The following is a 25,678-nucleotide window of genomic DNA, read 5'->3' as shown; positions in this document are numbered from 1 at the left end:
AGTATAAACAATCTGGTATATTTTGCACTGTGTAGTATTTAGCATTTTAGTATTTTGGTGGTTTATTATTTTGTTATATTTTAAAATAAATACCACTCTTTTTTGCTTTCAAAAAATATACCAAATATAGCCTTCGGTATATTTTAGTATTTTGTGGTATATTATTTTGGTATATTTTAAAATTAATACCGTTCTTTTTTTCTTTCAAAATGTAGTACTATAAAAATACCAAATATTGCCCTTGGTATATTTAAGGTATGTTTGTGGTGTATTAGTTTTGTAGAGCGGGTATCTCACAGTCGAGCACACTCAACTGTAGCTTTCTGACTTGTTTATTCAATATTGCGAGACGGTTGCACAAATTTTTTTAATAAACTCACATCAAGTAATGAGCAACCCCAAAAATTCCGGGGTTGGCATTTTGTTTGTGTTTTACTTTCATGTGGCAGTTTGATATATATTAATATATATATATATATATATATAATATATTTATTTAGAGCTGCAGATTAGAGAAATTGAGAAAGAGAAAATGTGCGTGTGCACTCGTATTGTGGAATAAAGTTTTGTGGCGTATAAATTTCAACTTGCTGCAAATAATTGCGACGTGTGCAGCACCAGAAGTCACTTTGGCTGACAGATGACATGACGCCCCGTGGGCTTGGGATGGCAGAAGCAGGGGGGTAGATTGAATAGCTAAGCGGCGTCGGCATCGTGTGATACGTCACTTCAATTGCGAGTCTACAAATGTTGTTCACCTTTTTTACACGTAGCGAGCATCAACGTCAACAACTTTTTAACAATGAAGAGCAACGGACTTTGGTGTGCAGCGGCAGTAAGAACGAGGCTGAGGGCACCAGACAATGTATTTACTTATTCATGCTCCAAAGTTCTAGCCAGGAAGGGAGAACTGAGACAGAGATAGCTAGAGAGAGAGAGAGTAGGTTGGCAACAACTTCCGCAGAAATCATCCTTAGACGACGCTGTTTGACATTTCGGCCTGAATTATTTATTCGCTGCACTCTGAGAGCTTCTCTCTCTCTCACTTTGGTTCTCTCTCACTCTGTCTCTCCATCTCTTTTACACGATGACTATTCGCTCTTTCACTAGTTGCTGCTCTGCACTAAAAAATGTCCTGGGAATCGATGTTCAAAGTAAACTTTTTTCTAGTTTAGTTTTCATTTTGCATTTTGCCTTTTGTTCAACTTTAGCTGCCGACTTTTTTCTTTTTCATTTTTTTTTGTGCTCATGCCTTTTTTTTGTGATGATTCTACTTTTATTTAATCAACAACTGGCTCGTCTGACACTACTTCCTCTCTCTCTCCCTGTCTCTCTGCTGCCCCGCTTTCAGTGACAGCGACAGTTGCACAAACCGTTGAGCACATAATCCCCGTTGGCCGAATCGTAAAAGCTTCGCTGATTCCACATGCATATTACACCTAGATTTGTTGCATTTATATCGTATACGACTTTTTCAGCTGCCATTCGAAATCAGTGTGCACAGGTTTGCAAGTGATTTGGGAAATGAGAACGGAGACCTCAAAGCACTAAACTAAGAAAAAAAAGAACGAACATCTCTCCCATGTGATCAACTCTTATAAAACATTTTCCGTTGTTGACAAAAAGCAATTGCGATAATTAATTTACTATCTTAAACACTTGGAATCTCAAGTATTTAATTTAATGATAAGAAAAGCTAGCTTTCTATATAAAAGAAGGGAAAAATACTAAAATTAGTTTAGTACAAGTTTACTATCCCAATAATGTTTCTCAGTATAATTTATATATTTTTTGGTGCAATTCTTTGTACAGCTACTGTGCAGTACAATGAAACTTATCAAATTTACGATTTCAAGTGAGTTAATAGCTTAAAGAAAATTTATGAATTTAAACAAAACCTTTTCCCAGGGCGGAGAAAGATCAAGCGTTAGTTGATAATAATGAGAAAATATATTCGAACTGTGCCGAGGCAACAGCCTATTCACAGACTAGTGGAGTCTATCAAATTTATATTCCCCAATATATTGAACATCCTTTTCGAGTGGCCTGTGACGCAAAAACTCAAGGCGGAGTTTGGACTATCATTTTGAATAGAATGGACGGCAGTGTGAACTTTTATCGAAAGTGGAATACTTACAAAAAAGGTTTTGGAGATTTAGATGGAGAGTTCTTTTTGGGATTGGATAAAATATACGCATTAACAGGTGATTACAGCCAAGAGTTGCTTGTAATTCTCGAAGACTTTCAGGGAAAAGAAGTCTTTGAGAGGTATGAGAAATTTGCAATTAGCGGCGAAGATGAAGAATATGCCTTGAATACGCTGGGCAAAGCTAGTGGAACTGCGGGAGATTCGCTCAGTTATAATTATCGGCAGAAATTTGCCACATTTGATCGGGATAATGCAAATAACTGTGCCAAGAATCGAAGCGGCGCTTGGTGGTACAACAACTGTTCTGCTGCGTAAGTAAATAATGCACATTTCTTAATGCTGATGCTAAAATCTCATTCGTTTTTTAGTAACTTGGCTGGCACATATAATGGGACAGATAGAAATTGCATTTACTGGAATACTTTTCATAATGTAGAGTCCCTTAAAAGGGCCACTATGATGATACGTCCAAGGAAATCTTAATCTTCAATATTAATCAGTTAATCAGTTATCAGAAAGTTTAAAGTAATTGTCATTCAATATTTATCTTTTTAAGCTAGTGAAAGTGTTTTGTCTTTTATTAACAGTTTTTATCAATTTATTCGTGTTTTCATTGTTTGTGAGGGAAGCGTTTAAGAGGAACAGTTATCGAAAGTGCATAATACATTGATTGATTAAATGTGTTCCTGTTGATCAACGGGTCAAGCATTCATCTGAAGCAACAAAATCTCAATAGTAACTAAAATGCTTAAACAGATAACCAAATCAGTCTATTGAATCAATTGAAACTTTCAACATTTCAACAGCTTTGCAACAGTTACTAATTGTGCTTTATGTATTCATTTCATGTGCTCAGGTTCAGCACTGCAAATGAACTCAGGCAACTCAACTCAGCAGGAGTAGATGCAGTATGGATGGAGATTCCCCTCGGGGCAACGTTGCCACCCCCCTTAGCTCAGCTCTCTATACGAAATGCTGCTGATCCCAAGCGTAATTAGTTAGCAAAATGTTAGAGTACTCGAAAATGTACGTAAATTGTTTAATTGTTGCGCAAAAGGAACTGAATAATCTGCTCAAATTTCATTCATTACTTGTCTACTACTTCCCTCTGTCTTGCTTTCTCTCTGTTTAGCTTCTTTTTCTTTGTTATTTTCTAGCTTCTCCATCGTACTCGTACTCTGTGCAGCTTGTTGCGAGTGTAGTTGGCTCTTGTGCATGCTGAGAAGGCGGCGTCATAAAAGCCACTTCATTTGCATAAATGAATTCTGCAAATTTTGAGTAGCACTTGACGCGTTCCCTGCTCCTCGCTCCTCGCTCCTCGCTCCACGCTCCAACCTATTGCTATTGAAAGTCCCTATCTCTCAATGCTCGCATCTGTGGTGCTTATCCATAAACCGCAATTCAATGCGTCTGCCAAACAAATTCTCCTTCAACTGTGAACAGAACTGAGCTGAACTCGACTCAACTCATCTTGACGCAACTTGAGTTTGTCGAGTGCCTTGCATCACGCATACGCAGTGTTGTGCGGCATCTGTTTGGGCTTTCTATTTAATTAACATGTGAACTCCTCGAGCGTCTGCATATTCAATGTTGCCATTCAAGTGTATGCTATCCCCGTTCCTCCTCCCCCCGTCTATATCCTTTATATTATGCTGTGCCCGTTTCTATTCACAAAAAGCGAGAAAAGGTAGCAGCAACCATTGAGATGTGAAATCCGAACCCCTTTCAATTAATCAATTTTACAGCAATAATCAAACGCAATTCACTTTTCCATACATATATGCGTGTGTGTCTGTGTGTGTGTGTGTTTAACCCTTTGCCCTCGGGCCAAAGAGTTGCGTTGCGGCAAACACCTTTCACATGGCCAACGGCACTGACAACTTTTATCATTATGATGCGCAAATGGCCCAAAACTTTCGAGCGTGTGCACTGTGTTTGCTGTGTTGAGTAAATTAGTTACATTTCCACTTTCTAAGCGATTTAGTTTGACGATTAAACTTTCTACATAAACGCCATGACCGCGCCCCCAGCTAAGCTCACAACTTCCTCTTCTGTGATGTAGCATAATTTAAATATTGCACATACGACCCGTAAACAATTTTTGGGAAATACAATTAAATGTTGAGCATTAAACATTTATCTACGATTTATTAATTAACGCATAATTGCAATTAGCAAACAGTTTTATGTGCTCGGCCCCAAAAATATATATATTGTGCTCTCAACTGCATTGTTGGCCTCCAGATAGTGGAAGACTTTTTAATAACACAACGCAACGCAACGGATGAGGAAAAATTACATAGTGTGTGTGTGTGTGTGGGGAAATGCAAGGCTAACCTCAAGCAAAGTTTCGCAGCAATTAAACATTAATTACGAAACCTCAAAGAGGCACATTAGTGGCCGCTGTTGCAGCGAGGCGGCAACGAGGCAGGCAACACCAAAGAAACCCGAAAAGCCAACCCAACTGCTGCCGAGGCGCCTCGAATTATGTTGCATAATATAAGTATGACTATGAGTGCGACTGCGAGTGCGAGTGCTGCAAGTACTACGAGTATAAGTACGAGCACAAGTGCTTGCAGCATGGAGAGCGTGGAGCGGCAAACTAATTACGCGCCTCTTTAAGAAATTAAATGCATTTGGGCCTTGTCAACAGCACGAAGAGGTGGAGGGAAGGGGGGGGGGGGGCTCCTTTAGCCTCTTCGAGTGCACACTCAATGGCCGGGTGAGGACATAATTGCCACTTGCCAGTGGCCCTTGAGGAATGTTTCTTTGCTCTGACTGTGCGTTGGAAAAATCAAAAGAGTTACCTCGCAATTAAAATATATTTGAGACATTAAATGAACTCCCCAACGTACTGTGAACGGAATGTCTTTCATTTATTTATTGTTTGCAGCTAAAGTGCTTAATTGCACGCAATGTGGCACAAGGACATTGAGGACAACAATGAGGGCCAAAACAATTGCATCTCATGGCAGTCAAAGAAATCAATTTCTATAAATGTTTCGTAAATAATACATATACGAGGATTGTTTAGTAACTAGAACATATGACAACTCTGAACATATAAAAAACGTTGAGTCACATTCCATTTACTTATCGAGGAACCCTCGCAAAAAGTGTAAAGCATATTTGCGTTTTGTTTTCGAATTTGAAGCGTAAAAGTAAGTACAATTTGGAAAATTACATTTAAATAATTGAAACAACAAATGTTTTGCTGCTGCTGCAGACAATTTTGACATCGTTTTACAAGACTAACGAGGTGGGTCGCTCAATTTGATGATGAGACCGAAGGCTCACTGAATTATGCAAGCGCCACAACAACAAGAGGGAAACACAAAAAAAAAACTACGGAGTGGGCTCGACTATTAGATACTCGCTAACCATTGTGAATAAAAGCAAAACAGTGCGGTATTAATATTAAAATATACTATATTCATATACCGCGAAGATACTGAAAATATACTAAACAGTATATTTGGCATATTGGATCGGTTTATTTGGTATATTTTATTGGTACACTCAAAAAGACCATAGCGTTTGAAGTATATCGTAAGCATAGTAAGTGTAAGTTAGTATATACCAAATTAATATACCACAAAAATATTAAAAATATATCAAAGAATATTTATTTGATATTTTGAATTGGTTTATTGAATTGGTACTACCTTCAAAATATACCATAGAGTGCGAAATATACCATATTTATGTACCTCAAAGATACTGAAAATATACTAAACAGTATATTCGGCATATTGGATCGTTATTTTTGGTATATTTAATTGGTACTATACTCAAAAAGACCATAGCGTATAAAATATATCGTAAACATAGTAAGTGTAAGTTAGTATATACAAAATTTATATACCGCAAAAAATACTATAGCAAAGTGTATATGTGGTAAATTGAATGGTAAATTTGGTATATTAGCATATTGAATTGCTGTTACATTCAAAATATACCATAGAGTGCGAAATATACCAGATTGTAAGCAAAAGCAACTAAGATCCGCAGTTGGCGTCGGCACAAAGTTATAATACCCCATCTGTCCTATGCGTAGCAGGTATAAAAACTAACTGGCAGCAAGAAGGTGAATGGTATTCATTCACAAAACACTCATATGCAGCACTCACACTCATGAGTCGCAATCACACTGACAAATGTAAGTGTGCCACATGTTTGTACTTGTTTTGACAGCGGACAGCAGAGCGAGGAGATGATGTTGTGTCAGTTGGCTTTAAACATATGTACTTTTAATATAGCACCCCGAACACACACACACACACACACACACTAGAATATGCTTTAGCATTTGGCAGTGCCAGCTGTGGGTAATTTGTAAACGTCAAAAGGCAAACATCGTGTCCTGCCTGCTGCCTGCTGTCTTCTCTCCATCCTTAAGCTGAGAGATCAGAATGAATTCGCACGTGCCTGGAATTTGCAAGCACGTTAGTTGGAGCTGGCACTAGCTTCTTTCATTTTAAATACAATTTATTGTGCATGCCAGCCAAAAACAGCAACTAAACGAGCCTCTTTCACATTGCCACAGCAACACCAACAGCAACAGCAACAACTGTGCAGCTTCCACATAATCCACAATTTTGCCTTGTGGCTTTTAATATTTCATCTGTGGCTTCTTCATCCAACAAAATTCATACGTTTATTAATAATAAGCAAATGGTAATAGAAAATAGAAACATGTGTCATACTAAGTGCCTAAAGCTTTGATCAAACTGCCAAGAAACTATTCCAATGCTTCATGTGTGCGCTGTCAGTTGCCTCACGTTCTCCACTCTACGTGTTCAATTTTAATATTACGACGCATTCGCATCGACATCGACATCAGCACCGACATCGGCATCGACATCGGCATTTCTCAAAATTCATAAATTTACTGCTCAACATCATGTGCGCGCCGTCATGAGCCTCGCAAATTGACAGATGGAAGATATATTGGCATCCAACGAACGTTCAGTTCGTTTCTATCAAGAGCAAAGTGCTTTGAGTATTACAAAGTTATCAAGCTTGATAGCTTGAAGACCGACTAAACTATTTTAAAGTTATTTAAAGATTTGTTCACCCTACGATTAAAAGCTGGAGAGCTTTATCAAGAATAGTGTCCCTCATCAGTCAATAAATAATAAATATGAAAGCTACAGTTGAGCTCAACTATAAAATACTCGCTATCCATCTCCAATATATATCGGAAAAGTACTAAATTATGCCAAGGCTATATTTGGAATATTAAAATAGTATTTCATTCAAAAGTTATGCAGTATTACATTGAAAATATATAATGAAGTACTAAAATATATCAGATTGTCAATCAAAGCAACTCAGACCCCTAATAAGTAGGCGTTTTTGCACGTTGGATCGCTTGCAATTGTGATCAATTTAGTATAATGAATACTCTACATTAAATATAATATATATGCTCATATCTTAAGTTGTTGGAATATTAACTGCAGACAGCTTGCAAAGCCCGAAGCGCTTGTGAGTGAAACACAGTCTAAACATAATCGCAGCAATGGCGTTGACATTTAGTTAATAGCAATTGCAAGCACATAAACAATGCATTACAGCAGCAGCACACACACATACACACACACACATTCACGTAGAATCAACATATGCAGCAGACATCATCTAAATGCATTTCCCCCAAAGGCGCTCTCTCTCTTTCCCTCTCTCTCTCTCTCTCTCGCTGTGGAGAAGGCCGCCATTGTTTGCCCAAGGTGCATTTTGGTGAAGTGTTTTTGGGGTGTTAGGATGAGGTCCTGCAGCTGACGCACTTGGCACGTTCGTCCCTTTGTGCGACGCTGGTCGACTGTGTGTTGTTTGGCAACAAATACTCCTTGTACTCGTACTCGGTGCCCACTTGAAGATAACTTTGTCACCTCCCCAAACATTGTCAGCCCTTAGGCAGCTCAGCAGTCTCAGCTTAGCTCTGCTGTTTGCCGTGTCTTTCGCTGTTAACAATGATGATGATGATGGCCTCTTGAACTGCGTAATCGCGCCTTTGTAGAGCGCCTCAAGTTGTGCTTGAAATTTGCATTTTTAATGAAATGACAACACACAAACACACACACCCGCCGATGGCTCTATGAACTCGATAAATTTATGCATTCAATGTCCATGGCACTTTAAACCGAGTCCAAACAACTACACGTTAATTACATTTCCTTGTTGGCCCCCACGAAATTAATTGTGATATTTTATGTGGCCCAGCCAACGAACAACAAATGAGTTCATAAAATTGCCTTAAACCAGAAGCTAAAAACCAAATGATACGAAAGTCATTTGGTCTTGTGTCATTCGTAACGCTACGCGGGACCGAAAGTGATTAAAACTAAGACGCAATGCAGCAAAAATTAATAAAGTTAAGTGTCAGACGACATAAAAATACCAATCGATGACCAACCACATGGCCCACTCTCTCCTCCCTCTCCGCTCTTGCCATGTTTGCCGGGTGTGGCAAATAAAGCTAGTAAACTCGGACTCGGGCGTCAATTTATTTATCACGTTTGCCAAACATAAATATTGAATTTATTAATTAAAGAAATGGCATCGCATCGAATTGAATTTAGTAAGCAAATTAATTCGTATTTTATAGATAAGATGACCTTTTTCATTTATCACATTTAACATGACTTGGCGTTGACAGAACAAAGTGAAACATGTTGACAATTTATGGTGTTAAATATGTGAAATTGTTTTGCACTCAACTTTATAATCAACTAATATTGGGTATTATAACTTTGTGCCTGCAAAAAAAGTATGTAACAGGCAGAAAGAGTCATCTTCAACCCTATATATGTATATAGTTTAATATATTGATATACCAAATATAATATAACCTACTATTTTAGTTTTTTGTTGGTTTGATTGACAATCTGGTATATTTTATATTGTATAATAATATTTTATTTACAATGGAATGGTATATTGATATACCAAGTATAGGCTTCAGTATATGTTAGAATTTTATTGGTTTGATTGGCAATCTGGTATATTGTATACTCTATGACATATTGTCAATGTATAGCCCTCGGTATATTTTAGAAAATTGTTGGTAGATCAAATTGATATATTTCAACAATAATACCGCAATAGTTTGCTTCTCTGGGAAAGTAGTAGTGGCTATCTCACTGACCAAACATTTTCGATTAAGAATTTAGACTCTACTTCTTTCTCTTAATAATAGTCACCTTCATTTCAGTTCAATCCAATGCGCTAACTCACTCAACACCTTTGCCGCAGTTCAAAGAAAACCTAAGAGTTCACGCCCAAATAATAAACCGATAGTCAACTTGTAGCATGAGAATCAGTTGAGCAGCTTGCTTCGGGTTTCATTTGGGGAGTAGTTCCTATCTGTTGACTGCGGGGCGAGACCTTGCAACGCGATGACTGACAACTTAATTGTGTTGTTTTGCTGGACAAACAAGTTTCTATTTTTGGGGTCCGTTAACGAGCAGGTTAAAGTCACGCGGCCAAGTCTCAAGCCAATGACAACACCATTAATAATTCAATTTGGTGCAGGAACTTGGCTTCTGGCAGCCACTCTCTGTGTATGTGTGTGTGTGTGTGTGTTGAGTGCTGAGTTGCTTCGTGGCTTGTTGTTGTCTCAATATTTGGCAATTACTTTCAGTTTTCGCTCACTTGGCGGCAGGTGAACAACCTTCTCTTTCTCTCTTTCTATGGTGGTAAGCGATATCCTTAATCTATTTAACCTGCATGTCAACCTTGGGGCGACTCTGGGGTCCAAGTCAGTTAGCGGTAGTAGTAGTCACAATCTAAATTACCTAAGCTTGTGCGCCTCCGGATGTGTCGCATATCATTCGCCCTTATCTTTGTATGTCGGTTGGGTTGGGGTTGGGGAATTTGAAGTATCGTTTTAATAAGCGTTTCGCATGTCTTGAACTTGTTCTCATTTTTTGGTTAATGGCCCACAAGTTGGCCATTGTAAAGTTGCCGTCAGTGCCGACAGACATTATGCTAACTGCTTCCCATTTTGGCCCATCAGTTGTTAACCCCGAACCTTTTTCATCCAGGAAATGACCGTTCGAACGAGCGTTCCTCAAGCTGACATGCTGTTTAAGTGCTTATGTGATGTGTATACTGTGTGTGTGTGCGTTTAATGTTTTTTGAGTAGGTGCTTAGCTTCTAGAGTGCAATATGTTTACCCTCATGCTGATGTGTTGTTCACAGTATTCATGAACTGCAAATGACTACATAAATGAATCCATAGTGAGTTATCAATTTCATTCTCTAAATCAACACACAAGACTATGACCATAAGAAGAATTTTTAAAGGCCGTTTCAAAAATGTTATAAAAAAGGTCTAAGATTCAAAATAGCAACTCAGCACAATCCAAGAGTTTGGCCCACTTCAAATGAAATGATAAAATATCATACGATTTTGTTTAACACCTGTCAATACTCAATATTAAATAATAGAAACATAGAAACTTGAAACGATTCGAGATGTTTGAATTGGGAGACATCTTCAAAAAACCGTTACCTTCTAGAAGTTTCTTAGAATTAAGAAGAAAAACGGGACTACAAAATAACTAAATTAAAAAAACAACGGAGAAACAATGAAAATTATTATTGGTGCAGTTAAAGCTCTTATTGATTTTATTTATTATAACAGTATAAAACTATTATTTAACCTACATATTTTTTTAGACTTAAATAAACAAAAATTAGGAAACAATGAAAAATAACATATAAAATTATCTCATTATGTTTAGTAACTGATGTTCCTTTAATATTCTATATATATACATACATAAGTCTAAGTATGTATTAATAATGTTATATGTTAATTTGATTGGGTTTTATCTGGTGTTGCCCAATGTTTGCAGCAAATACTAGAAAATACTTGTACTTGTAATCTCCCATCACTATAAAGTTGCGTACTCAATAAAAATACACATTATAGACTTATCGATCTATCGATAAATCATTGTATGGACACACTGTCCATTTTTCCTTCTCTTATTAATTGATGTGTAAGTGACAGGTTGTGTGCGCAGCAAATATTAATTAAAATCAAGTAAATAATAAATGAAATACTACGACTTATGAATTATATTAAAGGTGTTGCAAATTGGAGCGCATTATATTATAAAAATGCATCACATACTAGAAGTTAACTTGTGTCAGAATTTCGATATTTATTCCAACATTTCTCGTTATTCTAGATAGACGTAAAAAACAAGTCCTCAGAAATGACTTCCAGCGATGACGAGAGTTCGGAAGGTGAATTATTTTCATTGCAACCGGAGCTCAGGTTGGAGCTCAATTTGCAGGGGATTCGTGAAGAGCTTCCCAACAGTGAGCAAACGAAAACATCAAAACTATTTCAATTCTTTCTACTAATTGTATTATTTTAGTTAATAAATTAATTATCAAGGCCAAAAGCAAATGGAATGGCTTGAGGCGATCGGACGGAGGCTCATCAACGCCCAAAGTTGTCAACCGGGTAGAAATTTCCTTCGATCCTTCGGATTCGTCGCCGGTGCGTGTCAAGCGACGTCGCCTAGTTGTTCAAGCTGAAGATGCAGAGCTCATTGACTTGACACCATCGTCATCGAAACGTTCACGTAGCACGGCAATAGACAATGCAAACACATCCGTTGTGAAGTCATACGAATGTCCGCTTTGCTTGAACTCGGTGCATCAGCGAGAGCCGTGCGCAACACGCTGTGGACACATATTCTGTAAGGAATGCATCGAAACTGCTGCGCGTTTGGAACAAAAATGTCCATTATGTAAAAAAAAAATATCTATCCCTAAATTACTGCGCATTTATTTGTAAGTGTACCATGTGAAGTTTCATTGATCGTTTACACAAGACTTGAGCGATGTAGCATGAAACAAAGAGATTGCATGGACATGTGCTGCGATAAATATAGATTTGAAATGATCAAAAATCGTTGTTTTTCTTGTTCGAAAGAGATCTTAGAAAAAAGTTAAACTATGCGACAATGGATAGAAAAGTAATACCCAAATTCAACTTTGATGTTTCCCCTTAATCCAAAGCATGTTTAAATTGCATAAAATAAGGCGTGTTTAATACTTATTGAAATGACAATAAATGAAAATCACTGCAATGCATTGCTTACGTACTTTGAGATTCATATGCATCTACATTTCATCCATGCGACCGCCAATGTGAATCAGTTCATTATCTGACTGCGCCTTGCATTTTAGCAGCTTCTTGCGCCAATAGCATTTGACATTTTCCATGCTCATATGCTGCACGAATCAACACAAACAAGACTATGACCATAAGAAGACCTCTCAAAACCATAAGAAGACCTCTCCTTTGGCCAAGTCGATATTTGTTTAGCATTTTTGGATTATTTTCTCAACTATGCGCAAATATGATGAGCTCTTTGCCCAAACTGCCAAATCAAGATGCTTTTCGCTCCAATCGAGTGATGTTTCTAGCTGTTTATGCGTTGCTAAGTGGCCAGCAATTTGGTGTTGTTGATGTTGTCGTTGTTGTTGCTGTGGCATTCACGTGTCAATCAAATGCTAAAAGCATCGACTTAACGGCATCACGTTGCATTGTATGAGAGCTAAGTGGCCATTTATTTATGTGTGGCAAGGGCAGAAGACGAAGGCGAAAAACTGCCAAGAAATGCGTTTCGAATGAGTGGCAACTGTGAGGGTGTGTGTGTGTGTGTGTATGTGGCATACTACTCAATTTTGTGCCACATCAATTCTAGGGAGAGGGGGTTAATGCGTTGGGCAATTTGTAAATGTAACTTGCAGATAGAAATCCGCTGAGAATGCGTTCATTTCCGACAGTCGGCTGCCACATAATCAAAATTAAAATAAGAAACTCATCGCTCAGTCGCAGACACCGCAGACTCAAATTGAAGAGCGACAGAGAAGGGGAGAGAGTAGTAGATACATTCCGGCAGATATGACACAAAGAACAAACGAGCCAAACAAATTACACTTTTTTCCCTACTTTATTGCTGGCAATTTATTCGCTGGCTAAATTGAAATACTCGTACACACAATTTACCTGGAGACAACTAAAGCGACAGACGGGAGAAGAACAGCATTTGGCATTGTGTTGTTCTTGGCCACTAACTTTTGTGTGGCACCGCGGCGTATACTTAACGTCACTTCTTTGCCTCAGCAGTGACAACATGATCATCATCATCATCATTACCATCGTCAGTTGTGTGGAACTCGACAAAAGTCATTTTGGGTCAAAGGTATTATAAGCTGTGGTCAGACTTCGATCAGCTCAACTAGACTTTTATTTACAGGGTATAACAGAGCGCCAAACAGGGGAGACTCGCTTGATTTTAATTTAGATAAAGTGCCCTATGGAAATCAGCAATTCGTATTTCACGTAACTCTGTTCGCTTTTATCAAGAGTGCAAATCGCGCTGGCACAGAACTAAACACTCCATAAACACAAAGTACACCACACCACACACACACACACACACACATGCAGAGTTTGTTGATTGCCGCGAGTGGTGGAAGCTAAAGCTGTAAATAGCACGCTTTCATGTAGATAATTAATCACTGGGCACTGCTAACAATTTTCTGCGAGTTATTTTCGCAGCGCTTTTCTGCACTTTCCCAACCGTGCAAACTTTTGCCCCACTCGACTTTGCCTTTCGGATTTGTGTCTGACTTTCTATTTGAGTTTCGGTTTGGGGTTTCGGTTATTCGCCGACTTGTTTTGTGGCTAATCTAAATGCAGTTTTATGCAAATTTATTTGTGATCTTATCGTATCAGTTTCAGAGGTAGCTTTTGTGTAGCTGCTGAATTTATTGCTTGAGTTGTCGTGGCAGGCGCGGAAATGAAATCAATTATACGCCCAGTTGGCCATTCGCAAGCACGAAAAGGAAATCGAAATTATACGAATTAAACGTTTGCTATCCAACACTATAGCTCCAGATATCGCAATTTGAAATCAGCAATCGATTTCTAACAACTGAAAGATGAAAATTGCCAACCAAAAAAAATGCATTCGAGCAGTGTGCACACATGCATAACTAAGCTGAGCTGAGCTCCACATAGGAGTGGACTCGCTGCTGCAGCTGCCTTGGCAAAATATTTAAATGTAACTCAATTTGGGACGCAATATTGCGTCGCTACAAAATTCGCCGCAATAAGCCAGAGAGGAAATAGCAAACAGTAAACAGCGAAGAGTGTGTCCTTCTGCCATAATAACAAGATATTTTTATTTGATTTATTTATAAGTGCAATTTGTGCACATTTCTCATACAATTCTCTCGTATTGGCAGTCCCCAATGCTTTATGAGCTGTGACACATACACACATATACATATACTACTACAATACTTTATACTATATTACTTTTTGCGCATAGAAGCAGGGCAGCTGCAGGTTGCGCAGCCATTCGCTAGGGAAATGCAATGTTTTATTGACAACAGGCAATTCAATTTGCAGACTCTGCAATGCATTTTGATGTCAATCTGCTTGGCAAAAGCTCAAATCAAATGCCAAGCGAGTGGAATGCAAATAAAATGCATAGAAAATACTTATGATAATTTGCTAGAAATTGCAAAAAGGTCCTTCAAACTGACCATGGCGGTGAACTCGACTCAACTAGCTCGAACAATATTGCTCTCGACACTAACAAGTAAGAAAACTTCAGTCGAGTGAGCTCGACTGGGAGATACCCGCTACCCAATTTAAATAAATGCACAAATGTGCGGTATTAATTTTAAAATATAACAAGTTAGTATACCAAAAAAATATGCCAGAGGCTATTGTGCACATATTTTTACAGTACTTTATTCAAAATATACCAGACTGTAAAATATACCAAATACCTGTTTATAAAATATACCAAATTAATATACCACAAAATACTAAAAATATGCCAGAGGCTATTTTACATATATTTTTACAGTACTTCATTCAAAATATACCAGACTGTAAAATATACCGAATACCCGTTTATAAAATATACCAAATTAATATACCACAAAAATACTGAAAATATACCAATAGCTATTTTAGCTATATTGATGCATTACAACATTCAAAATATTCCACATTGTCAGTCAAAGCTAGTAAGACCCCTAATAAGTAGATATGCGTAGGGGGTTTAACAAGAATCGACACTCGCAATCAATGCGCCAATCCCAAAAACCTGCAACCCAATGATTTATGCCTTATCTGTATGCACACACCTTTTAAGGGGGTTCGTTGAAAACGGTGTGAATAAACGCAAGGGAAATATTAATGCGGACACCTTATCAAAAATGGCAGCAATCAGCACGCTCAGTTAGCACCTCATTACAGGCCCAAAGCGATAGGGGTGGCAAGTGAAACCCCTCACACACACACTCACACACACATGTTAATCGTGGTAGAGTGTGAAAAAAAAGAAACATAAAGAGCAACATTTCTTTAGCCAAAGTGGGCGCCCGTCAAAGCCAAGTAGCGTGTCAATTGGCCATTAACATGGGGAAGGGCCGACAGTCTGACCGATAAATACAAACACCCCCAGACGAAAGCACCTCTTCAGACCTCACTCTGATTGATGCTGAAAGTGATGGACAAACTCACCACACCTCTTCTGAAGACCTCCCTTTCTCTGTTTCTCTTGTTCTTGTCGTGGCATTTGGTGGTCAGTTTGAGGTTCGAAACCCTTGCTAAATAAATTTCTAGGCATCAGCTTCAGTGGTCAGTTGAAGAAATTTTTTTAATTGGAAGGGTTCTTGCTTGACGGGCCGTCATTCTCCACTCCGCAGCTGCCACTTTGCACTCCCTTTGCCACGGAAATTTTAATTAAAAAATTAAATGCGGCAACACTTGGAAAATTTGTAAGAAAATTGCTCATTAAAAGTTTTCACCTGGTGAGAAGCGCTCAAAAGCGCAAATCTCGACACTAATTTTCTTCTTTTTCTCTCATGTAATTATGTGCAGAGCAACGAAGCAGCAACAACAACAATAACAACAACAAAACAATGAGCGACTAGTAAATATCCTATGAAATTATAATTTCTTTTACCTTTCTTTTTGTGAAATGCAAAACATTAAAGTAAAATAAAAGTAAAGGTAAAATACAGTGTTGAAATTGTTTGGTCTGTTTCTACTACCCACTTGCCGCAGTTGACTGCTACAGGGTATAACAATTTTAGCTGCAACGCTTGCCTGCAATTGTTTTTCCTGCAATTTTCACACACACTTTTCCTTTTTGCACACTTGTTGTCGACAAGTTGGCCTTTGCTTCGCCAGCAAACAGAGACGTGTTTTGTTTTTGTAGACTGGCAAACGAAATTAAATGAAAATTATTACAAATCACAATGGCGGACTATACAAATATATTTCGATGCCGTCGCATGGTGATTGTGCTAGAGACAACAGCTCCAGCCTGTAGAGTGAATGGATGCCACCAACTGCTGGATGAGAACTCAAAAGTGTTGCACACATACTAGTATTAATAAATCTTCGAAGAGCAATTGACGTTTTCTGTGGGACAGGGCTTAATCCGGAGCGTTATACGTCATGTCATGTTCCCTCGAGGGGAGAGGAGAGGGGGTCGGTAACGAAAGTCAGAAATGTGCAAGCTAAATCAAAAGTGTCTGTTCGGTGTCAGTTTAATTGCAAACGTAAATTGGATGCTGCCATTTACAACGTTTTCATTTAGTTCGAATGCTACGAATGCTGCAACGTTGCAACTGCAGCTCCTCTGCAGCTGCCACTTGGCCCTAACGGACATTTCTGGCAGCTGCTCGGGTCCAGGACACCCGCACGCACACACACATACACACACTCGCATACACAAACGTTCACATCAACATGCCCCATCGACAAGAACGACGACGACGACACACAGAGAAAATGCAAACGTTGCACAAATCTGAGTTGTGTTAATTGGACTCATTTTAGAAAACTTGCAATTGTGTATTCCAAATTGGCAGCTCTGACAGCCTTGGACACACTGTAAAATGAATGGCATCCAGAGGAAACTGCAAATATCTGTTGGCCTGGCTTTTACCTAACTACCGATTGCCGGAAATCAAATACCCTGACCAACAGCTGACAACTATATATGCAATTTGTATATTTATATGCATTATTTAGCACCAAAGAGTTTCCATCTTTGCATTTCGAGCTTCTCAGACGTTGATCTCTCTTAATCTCTTGATTTTTAAGAGTACTCTGACTTTATTCTTCAGCAAGATGTGCGTTTAAATGGCATTAGGTTCATTCTGATTATCCTTGTCGTCCTCACAACATGTTTATTTATCTGCATTTAGCAGCTGTCGCCCTTATCATTAACCCAATAAGATTTCATCTTTACATTCGAAACTGTTGAGCTTTTTAGACGTTCATCGCTCTTTGTTAATCACTTTATTCTTTACTTTTGGGAGCACTCTTCGATAACTCTATTCTTTAGCAAGATGCTTTACAAAATGTGCATTCAATTGACATTATTCTGTGCTTTCTGGTTCTCCTTGTCGTCCTCCTCGCTGCTCTTCTTGTCCTTGGACCAGTCGAAGACGCCATCGTTGATATATTTGAGGCTAGTGAACAAATCGCTGAAGCTGCATCGGATGCTCAAATAGTTGGGCTCCTCATCGTAGGCCAACGACTGGCAATTGATCAAATAGTTGGCAAATACGTCAGGAAATCCTTTGCAGAATTCATCCATTTTCAGCGATCGCTTCAACTCGAGGATCCGCTCCAGACGCTGTCTCCTGGGACCAATCATACCTTGCCAGGGCAAACTACCTCGCAGAAAATACATCCAGACATAGCCCAGGGATATCATGTCATCACGACGCGACACCTCAAATCCCTGCTGAGCATTCAGCGAAGCGTAGCGCAACGTGCCCGTGATCTGATCCTTCCACCCGAATGGTATATGCTCCCTCTTTGCCGCATCCATGTATCGGTTGGCCAGTCCAAAGTCAATGAGGTAAACCAGATTTTTGTCCGTCTGAGCGCTCATCGCAAAGTTCTCCGGCTTGATGTCGCGATGTACATAACCCTTCATGTGCACATACTCCAGGCGATCGATCATCTGCATGGCCAGCATCAGCACAGTCTTCAGCGAGAAGCGGCACGAACAGTACCCGAACAAATCTTCCAGCGACGGACCAAGCAGCTCCATGACCATAACTTTACCGTTGGCTGCCCACCCGAATTCGTAGACACGAGCTATTCCAAGGCCAGGCGACAAGAACCTATAAACTTGATACTCCAAATGCAGTTGCTGATATCCGACATCCTTTGATTCGAATTTTAAAGCAAACTGCTGTCCATTATCCTTGCGCACGGCCTTAAAGATGTCCCCAAAGGAGCCGCTGCCAATTTTCTCGACTATGTGATATTTCTGCATCATTTGCATGTTGCTGCACATCTTATATACTTTGTAAGCTCGATACATTTGTAGCGTGGCTTCGACGATGCTACCGATAATCGCAGAAATGCAGCTCTATTGTATCGATATTTATGATTCGATAAGTAAACAAATTTAAATTTTCGCACATCTCTTATTCAGTTAAATATTTCGAATTTACAATTTGATTTATTTATTTTCGGTACCTAAACATCTTGTTGGGTAAACTGTCAATTTGGTTGCGCTTAGAGCGGTGTCCAACATGGAATTGTTGCGACTGGGAATGCGGGGCAAGGGCAAGTGCTATTTGGTGGAATACATGGATATAGTGAGATTGGTGCCGACTGAGGTGGGCATTGGCATAGCAACTTCTGTTCGTTTTTTAAGGTGTCCATCAGTTCCTGCTTCAGTTCCTCCATTAAAGAAGATGGTCGTAAAGTGTCGCTCATCCTCGGGCTTTCTGTGGGATAAGAGATCTCTGCAGCTTCCGTTCTGGGAATGGGGAATTCCGCTTTGGGATTGGACGGCGAGGTGTTGGCAAATTCCACCTTGGAAATTGATCTACGTATCTCACGCTCATCTCTGCGGGTGTCCAGGCAAGATGCTTTTTCTTTCACATTGTACTGCGAAATACTTTTCTTAGCTGTTGATATTATAGGCTTGGGTTGCACACTATGACGACGAGAAGATCGTACATTTGCAAAGTTATTTTCACTGGCATTCGGTTTGAGCCTTGATTCTAACGTAGTGCTGCTCCTATTGTAATCTAATTGGTCTTGATTGGGCTCAACTGTGGCTATAACCTGAGGTGGTTCCACTAAGTTCCCATCAGCTGTACTGATCTTCAGACAAACATTAATAGTGCTCTGCTTCATTTGGCTTACAGAGCGCCTCTTGCCGAACTCCATTTGTGTTTCAGTCTCGCCATTCCCAGGGATTTGTTTGCAGCTTGCGTTGCGATTGGGAGACAAAGCAACGTAACTCTTCTTCTTTGGCGGAGAGGCTGATGGTCTAACTGAGCCATCCATGGAATAGGAAGATCGCGAGCAATTGTCCCTTAGACAATCTGTATTATCATTATCTAGGAAACAAGTGCAAGCGGACTTCCTACGCTGAGGCTTTTTATCGATTGAAGTTGCGGAGCAAGAGTCTGCCTTCTCGTCGTACTTAATTTGACTGGCTCCACAACTGGTCTTTCGTTCGGAGTCCTTTCTTGTGGTACTGCAAGAACTACGGCGGGCTGTCCTAGAGGCAGCAAGGTCATCCATGGAAGCCGGCCTGCAGCATGTCCTCGTTGCGACATCCCTTTTGGGGCCATGTGTTCTGGCATTCTGGCATTCAACATTCACTTGCGATGCTTCGCATTGTCTAGAAGATTCACGGTAGCTTTTAGAAGTTCCAGTTTCAAACTGTTTGGAATTTACCTTCGGACAAGTAGATGGTTGTGACACAATATCGCTTTCCCCGTCAACTGCCATTTGAGCGTAACTTTTGTCTCTGTAAACCGTTGGATAGGGTATACATTTAGTCGTTCTCTTTGTTGTTGATCTGCAGTGCGGTGTTTTCCTTTGGACAACAATGCAGGAGAAGCTGCTGAGAGATTTGGAATTATCCAAACAGTATTGACTACCCCTCCGCTTAGAATTACATCCACGACGAGATTTGCTTTTGGATCTTTTGAAGAAACCAGATATCTTTTCCTTTAGAGATTTCCGACATTTCTGACATGATCCACGCTCTAGCCTATGGTCGGGCCGCGTGAAAGTATTAAAATTGCGGGACGATCTTTGGTAGGTTCTTGGCAAACTATTGTCTATGCATCTAGACCAGCATACATCAGTGCCCGACTCTCTGCGTTTGGGCGGTTCCGGTTGTGGTTCCATCTCCATCTCCTCCTCGGAATCGAATCTACGATCTGTGAGTGGCGTGGGATATTTTCTCTTGTGGGGAATTTCCTCCGTTGACAGCGTGTGTTGCTCTGGATATATGCTCTTGCGTTCAATCTTCCCCGTCCGTTTCAGTGCATTGTATGGTATCTCATAGCTTTGATCCAACAAAGTCACCGATATTCTTTTCCTAGGTGCCGCCATATTATACATCTGATCGTTATTATAGTAGCTGGTATCGTATTGCCTCAATGTTGGCCTATTAAGGTAATTACTTTGGTAGTTTGCCTCCATGTCTGAATCATCGTATTCATAATTCCTATCGTTGTGTGGTTCATAATCCCTACCGGACTTTCGTCGATGCGGATTCCGTGAAGTATCGCTGAATGCAGTTAGTCCAAAACCATTGTGTTTAGGGTACTTTGATTTGTGTGATCTGTCTCTATACTTCCTTGTACTATCCCAATTATAATAGTCTAAGTTATCGTCGAAATAGTTCTTTTGTGGTGCTCTTTCTTTTTTGTACATAACTTTACGCCTTGCATTGCCAAATATGTCGTCATCATACGACTCTCTGCGCTGATAATGATGTTTATGGGGTTTTTTATATGTTATTTCTTGTTCCTCATATCGTGGATCGTAATAGTTCTTTTGGCTACGGTGGAATTTGAAGGGCTTTGGATAAGCGTAAGTCCCTATAACGTTTTGCCAACGTGGATTTGAAGAGTAGCGATCATTATGATGATAAGCTGACTCGTAGTTCGCAATTGTTGGCCTATAGTTATAGGTATCGTAAGCTGTGACGTTCCTTTTGCGATATTCATTTGATATTTTTTTGTAGGATTTATCGAATTGCTTGGAATATTGATGACTGTCGGCATAAAATTTGTTTGGCACTGTCAAAGACAAGCTATTTCTGAAAAGGCCTCCGCCTGGAGTGCGAGCTAAAATTCACATGGAATACGTAAGACATTTTTGAAGGAACACATGCGATATTCGTACTCACAATGACGCTCTGAGGCAGCTGTCTGGTTTAAACTGTGGAATCGATTTTGCTTTTTTAAACTATCCAATATGTCAATGCTAAAAGACATTGATATTCTCTTCAAATGATCTTCATTGTCCTCCTCCTCATCTGAATGCAAAAGGCACAAACTCCGCTCATATTCCATACTCCTAATTCCTATTTAGCTCCCACACTCCTAACGAGCAACATTTTCTATGTATAAATTAGCCCCTACAAACATTTGGAATTTATCGATATATCGATTGAAATGTAAATTTACGCAAGTTGATGGCACTTATCGCAAATCGATGTTTACAAAACGTATTAATGAAGAAAAGTGTGTACCCAACAAAAAAAAACAGTTAGGAGAGAAATTCAAGTGCAGTTAGGCAATCGATTACTTAGTAAAATATATCGAAAATGGCATCGATACAAGTAAAATGCAACGCTGCATTAAAATGTACACACTTTCAATTATTTCAACGTATTAATGAAGAAAAGTGTGTACCCAACAAAAAAACCAGTTGGGAGAGAAATTCAAGTGTAGTTTGGCAATCGATTACTTAGTAAAATATATCGAAAATGGCATCGATACAAGTAAAATGCAACGCTGCATTAAAATGTACAAACTTTCAATTTATTATCGCTGAATATTTAAAAACTTTTGACCATGGCTACACAGACAAATAAGGAGCACCTTGTGCTGGCATTGCAATTGCGTATAGATGAGTTAAAGGCAATTCTCCAAGAGAACAACGAAGAAGAAATCTCAATTCCTGTACAGCAAGCAGAGATAAATGACAATCAGAAAGCGACGCCAATATTCATTGATCATACTGTAACATTTGGAGCAAACAATACAAAGGCCGAGCGGAGTAAATTCGACAACATAGACTGGGAGTGCTATTCGTTGGCAACTCGGGCTCTTCTTGACGCAGTCTTTGACAAAAGAACATTGGCCACATGCACAATATCGGGCAAACAGCGAGGCGAAATAAAGTTATTTGGAAAACTCGATCCGCTTAAGATTAAAGACATTTTGCAACTTGTGCAGGAGAAGTGTCAAGTGAGTGAGTTACACATAAGGAATATAATTGTCCGCAAATGCCAGGATACGAGGAGACAATTCAATCGAAAACAGGTATTAACAAATTTCGTCTTTATAGTTTGATGCTTAATTTATTTATGCGATTCTTTCAATTGCTTTAATTGCAGCGTAAATAATTTTATAATGATTGAAAGGCGAAAAACAATGGGTCGTCATTATTTTTAAGTGTACTAGAGAAATATGCTTTTAATTGCGGAAATATATATTCTCCATTTCAAAAAATAGGATGTGATAATTATTCAGAATTGCGCACACTTCCATCACATTAAAATTGCAAACAATAGAAGAGAGACAGGAAGAGGGTGAGAGAGACAGTTAAATGCAGCAGCGCTGTTGGACTGTGTTGGGATAATGAATAAACCCAAAGTTGGGATGCCTGAAAGCGTGTTCAAGTGCGGAAAAGCTGCAAAATTATTGTCATACAAAAGTGCTTTTGAAGCACGGACCGACCATCATCATCATCATCATCAACACTCTGCATTTGCATTACGCAATGAGCCACTCGTAAACGTTGCAAACGATTTTCCGACATACTCCAAACACATTTACAGTCAAAAATGAATTTAAATCACAGTTTCGGCTTTTAAATTTATAGTGAATCAATAGTCGATTGTGCGACGATAGCATCTGGCAAACATTTCACAATTATAAAATGATTTTTCGAACTTCCCGCAATTATTCTTTGGCTTTGATGGCGATAATTGTCGAGCAAATTAGTTGTCACTGCTGACCCAGGTATAAAAGTCAAAATTCAGATTATAACTGTCAGACAGACATCGGAACCATGACCAGCCAGAGTGTTAGGACAACCAAGAGCGTCTACTTCCCACTCAATTGGCGGGTGTGGCAACTATTGGGAGCAGTCGCCTTGAATGACAGAGCATACGAAAGCCATCAGTTCTGGTTTGCTGTAGTGCTTAATCTGCTGGCCACCGTTGTGTATCCAATGACGCTGCTGATGGCCATGTTCAGCTTTGAGCTGCCACTGGACAATCTGATGAACTTTAACATATCCATCACATCGGTTGCCACTGTGGCCAAGTTTCTGATGTACACCCGACGCATGCAGAAGCTAAACGAATTTGAACAAGTGCTCGTTGAGCTGGAAAAGCGAGTGAACCACGACATCGAGGCGCAACACGTGATGCACAAGTCCATGTGCAAAGAGCTGAGCTTGATCACGAAAATGTATATTGCCACATTCTGTTGTGTGGCCATCACAACGGAGTTGCCCTGTTTGTTTATTGCTGAAAGGACGCTGCCTTTTCCCACATGGTTTCCGCTGGATTGGAAGAGTTCGTTGAGCAACTATGTGATTGCTTTGACCTATCAATTTCTGTCCATCACAACGCAAATACTGCAGAACTTTGTCGATGATCTCTTTCCGCCGTTGACACTCTGTCTCGTCGCAAGGAACTGTGAGCTGCTCATCAATCGCATTGGCCTCATTGGCTACGATGATCAAAGTGATGAACGAACCAACGAACAGTTACTTTTCAACTGCATACGAGATCAACAGCAACTCTATAGGTAAACTATCCTACTCGTAAGTATCACAAATAATTGATTTATCGCTTGCAGACTTCTTGATCTGGCCATGGACATGATTTCGGGGCCCATGCTGGTGCAGTTCATTGTGATTGCCATCATTTTGGGCACAGCGATGTGTGGTCTGGTATTCTACGTCGAAACCCAACAGGATCGTTTCTACTACATATTCTTTATCTATGGCTTGTTTATGCAAATATTTCCCATCTGTTACTACGGCACTTTGGTAGAAGATGTTTTCGAACGCTTACACTACGCGGTCTTCAACAGCAATTGGGTTGAGCAGAGCATCGTTTATCGCCGGACTGCCATCATCTTTGCACAGCGAACTCAGAAATTCCCTAAGCTATTGGCTGGCAATGTTATTCCCATTGCGTTGACCACTTTTCTAGGCAACTGCAAGGGAGCCTATTCGTTCTTTACCTTGATAGCAGACTCAAGAAAAGCACCTCAATAAGTGCATATATAAACAAGCTATGAATATATTATTAATATTTAAGGTGCACCTTTTTTTACCCAAAGTTCCGCTTCAAAAACTAGTGAAAATGAAATTCTTTAGAGACTGTAATCATCTTAACCCATCGAACTGGGAAATTTCCTAAGCTACAATTCGTTATTTACCTTGATCGCAGACTCTCAAAAAGTAACGCCATAAATTCACCTCTTTTTCCCTATCTTTTTTTAACCAATGTAATAAAAATAAACGCACTCCTTAAAAACTAGTAAATATGTAATACTTTCGAGACTTACCGTGATCAAGTTAGCGTGACCTTGTTATTCACATTGTGCATTTAAAATTTAATGTTTACACTTTAAATAGTTGAAGGGATTTTATCAAAATTGAGCCTCACGATGGCGATGGAGACGATTTTGGGCGTAAAGGGCGCTGATTGTGTGATGCTGGCTTGCGATACGATGCAAGCCAAATCTGTTATGTTCATAAGAGATGGTAAGTGCATTAAATCTCTTCTTTATGCCTATTAAAATGTTATTCACAGATCAGTCGAAAATTCATCGTCTGTCGGACTTTGCAATGATGGCTGCGATTGGCGACGGCGGCGACACGCTGCAGTTTACCGACTACATTTCGAAGCATTTGCAACAATATAAAATAGTCAATGGCTATCATTTGAGTCCGAGTTCCGCGGCGCATTTTACGCGAAAGAATCTGGCCGATTATATACGCACTAATACCAGATATCAGGTGTCGATGCTGCTGGCCGGTTATGATGTACGCGAAGGACCCGCTTTGCATTACATAGACTCATTGGGCGCCTCACAGGCCATCAATCATGCAGGCCATGGCCTGGGAAGCATGTTCTGTGGCAGCATCTTTCAGCGTTACTGGAAGCCTGATCTCAAACCGAAAGAGACCTACGATATACTGAAAATGTGTGTGACCGAGGTGCAGAAGCGTTTGGTCATCAATTTGCGCAACTTTGATGTGTTTGTTGTCGATAAAAATGGATCACGGCAACTGGAGTCGATTAATCCGGCATGTCTCAATGCCGATGCTTTATGTATCTCCGTCTCAGTTACTGGCAACACATAAAATATAGAATACATACTGGCATTTATTTATATCCGATAAAAAGTGTGATGAGGCGTTGAAGTTAGAGA

General features: G+C 39.6%; 5 protein-coding genes across 9 annotated transcripts; 3 read left to right on the top strand and 2 right to left on the bottom strand.

Annotated features, from left to right (window-relative positions):
- The first annotated feature begins 1,751 nt into the window (after positions 1 to 1,751).
- On the top strand, positions 1,752 to 2,847 carry LOC133849645 (angiopoietin-related protein 2-like). Its single transcript, XM_062285791.1, has 3 exons — positions 1,752 to 1,855; positions 1,909 to 2,460; positions 2,518 to 2,847. Exons 1-3 carry the CDS (start codon positions 1,764 to 1,766, stop codon positions 2,630 to 2,632), a joined length of 759 nt encoding a protein of 252 aa, XP_062141775.1. The 5' UTR covers positions 1,752 to 1,763; the 3' UTR covers positions 2,633 to 2,847.
- Positions 2,848 to 10,564: 7,717 nt separating this feature from the next.
- On the top strand, positions 10,565 to 12,085 carry LOC133841970 (uncharacterized). 3 transcript variants are annotated; one of them, XM_062274840.1, is made up of 3 exons: positions 10,565 to 10,771; positions 11,359 to 11,485; positions 11,545 to 12,084. In XM_062274840.1, the coding sequence occupies exons 2-3, from the start codon at positions 11,380 to 11,382 to the stop codon at positions 11,967 to 11,969; spliced, it is 531 nt and encodes a 176-aa protein (XP_062130824.1). In that variant the 5' UTR covers positions 10,565 to 10,771; positions 11,359 to 11,379; the 3' UTR covers positions 11,970 to 12,084. The 3 variants fall into 3 exon arrangements, with proteins under 3 accessions (XP_062130824.1, XP_062130833.1, XP_062130843.1); XM_062274849.1 differs by lacking the exon at positions 10,565 to 10,771 and adding an exon at positions 11,154 to 11,204 and having other exon boundaries at positions 11,357 to 11,485; positions 11,545 to 12,085; XM_062274859.1 differs by lacking the exon at positions 10,565 to 10,771 and adding an exon at positions 11,188 to 11,204 and having other exon boundaries at positions 11,353 to 11,485; positions 11,545 to 12,085.
- Positions 12,086 to 17,470: 5,385 nt separating this feature from the next.
- Positions 17,471 to 18,558, bottom strand: LOC133850899 (casein kinase I). Its single transcript, XM_062287149.1, has one exon. It carries the CDS (start codon positions 18,556 to 18,558, stop codon positions 17,590 to 17,592), a length of 969 nt encoding a protein of 322 aa, XP_062143133.1. The 3' UTR covers positions 17,471 to 17,589.
- Positions 18,559 to 18,644: 86 nt separating this feature from the next.
- On the bottom strand, positions 18,645 to 21,710 carry LOC133850893 (uncharacterized). Of its 2 annotated transcripts, XM_062287142.1 has the most exons (3): positions 21,403 to 21,710; positions 19,935 to 21,340; positions 19,739 to 19,878 (listed from the first exon to the last, which is right to left on the bottom strand). In XM_062287142.1, exons 1-3 carry the CDS (start codon positions 21,566 to 21,568, stop codon positions 19,849 to 19,851), a joined length of 1,602 nt encoding a protein of 533 aa, XP_062143126.1. In that variant the 5' UTR covers positions 21,569 to 21,710; the 3' UTR covers positions 19,739 to 19,848. The 2 variants fall into 2 exon arrangements, with proteins under 2 accessions (XP_062143125.1, XP_062143126.1); XM_062287141.1 differs by having other exon boundaries at positions 18,645 to 21,340; positions 21,403 to 21,705.
- Positions 21,711 to 21,806: 96 nt separating this feature from the next.
- On the top strand, positions 21,807 to 25,635 carry LOC133850896 (probable proteasome subunit beta type-2). 2 transcript variants are annotated; one of them, XM_062287146.1, is made up of 4 exons: positions 21,807 to 22,543; positions 22,618 to 24,040; positions 24,092 to 25,007; positions 25,062 to 25,203. In XM_062287146.1, exons 2-3 carry the CDS (start codon positions 23,295 to 23,297, stop codon positions 24,513 to 24,515), a joined length of 1,170 nt encoding a protein of 389 aa, XP_062143130.1. In that variant the 5' UTR covers positions 21,807 to 22,543; positions 22,618 to 23,294; the 3' UTR covers positions 24,516 to 25,007; positions 25,062 to 25,203. The 2 variants fall into 2 exon arrangements, with proteins under 2 accessions (XP_062143130.1, XP_062143131.1); XM_062287147.1 differs by lacking the exons at positions 21,807 to 22,543; positions 22,618 to 24,040 and having other exon boundaries at positions 24,822 to 25,007; positions 25,057 to 25,635.
- Positions 25,636 to 25,678: the final 43 nt, after the last annotated feature.

Source organism: Drosophila sulfurigaster, chromosome 2L (genome assembly GCF_023558435.1).
Source record: "Drosophila sulfurigaster albostrigata strain 15112-1811.04 chromosome 2L, ASM2355843v2, whole genome shotgun sequence".
NCBI classification, from domain to species: domain Eukaryota; kingdom Metazoa; phylum Arthropoda; class Insecta; order Diptera; family Drosophilidae; genus Drosophila; species Drosophila sulfurigaster.
The sequence above is the reverse complement of the archived record's forward strand: the minus strand, read 5'-3'. Positions and strand labels throughout refer to the sequence as shown.

Excerpts from the sequence above, each read along its gene's own strand:
- LOC133849645 (XM_062285791.1), top strand. The coding sequence starts at position 1,764 with ATGTTTCTCAGTATAATTTATATATTTTTTGGTGCAATTCTTTGTACA. Across the intron at positions 1,856-1,908 it reads TATCAAATTTACGATTTCAA|GGCGGAGAAAGATCAAGCGT; the intron begins GTGAGTTAATAG and ends ACCTTTTCCCAG. Across the intron at positions 2,461-2,517 it reads TACAACAACTGTTCTGCTGC|TAACTTGGCTGGCACATATA; the intron begins GTAAGTAAATAA and ends TTCGTTTTTTAG.
- LOC133841970 (XM_062274849.1), top strand. The coding sequence starts at position 11,380 with ATGACTTCCAGCGATGACGAGAGTTCGGAAGGTGAATTATTTTCATTG. Across the intron at positions 11,486-11,544 it reads TCGTGAAGAGCTTCCCAACA|TTAATAAATTAATTATCAAG; the intron begins GTGAGCAAACGA and ends GTATTATTTTAG.
- LOC133850899 (XM_062287149.1), bottom strand. The coding sequence starts at position 18,558 with ATGTATCGAGCTTACAAAGTATATAAGATGTGCAGCAACATGCAAATG.
- LOC133850893 (XM_062287141.1), bottom strand. The coding sequence starts at position 21,568 with ATGGAATATGAGCGGAGTTTGTGCCTTTTGCATTCAGATGAGGAGGAG. Across the intron at positions 21,341-21,402 it reads AGCTGCCTCAGAGCGTCATT|CTCGCACTCCAGGCGGAGGC; the intron begins GTGAGTACGAAT and ends TGTGAATTTTAG.
- LOC133850896 (XM_062287146.1), top strand. The coding sequence starts at position 23,295 with ATGACCAGCCAGAGTGTTAGGACAACCAAGAGCGTCTACTTCCCACTC. Across the intron at positions 24,041-24,091 it reads GATCAACAGCAACTCTATAG|ACTTCTTGATCTGGCCATGG; the intron begins GTAAACTATCCT and ends TATCGCTTGCAG.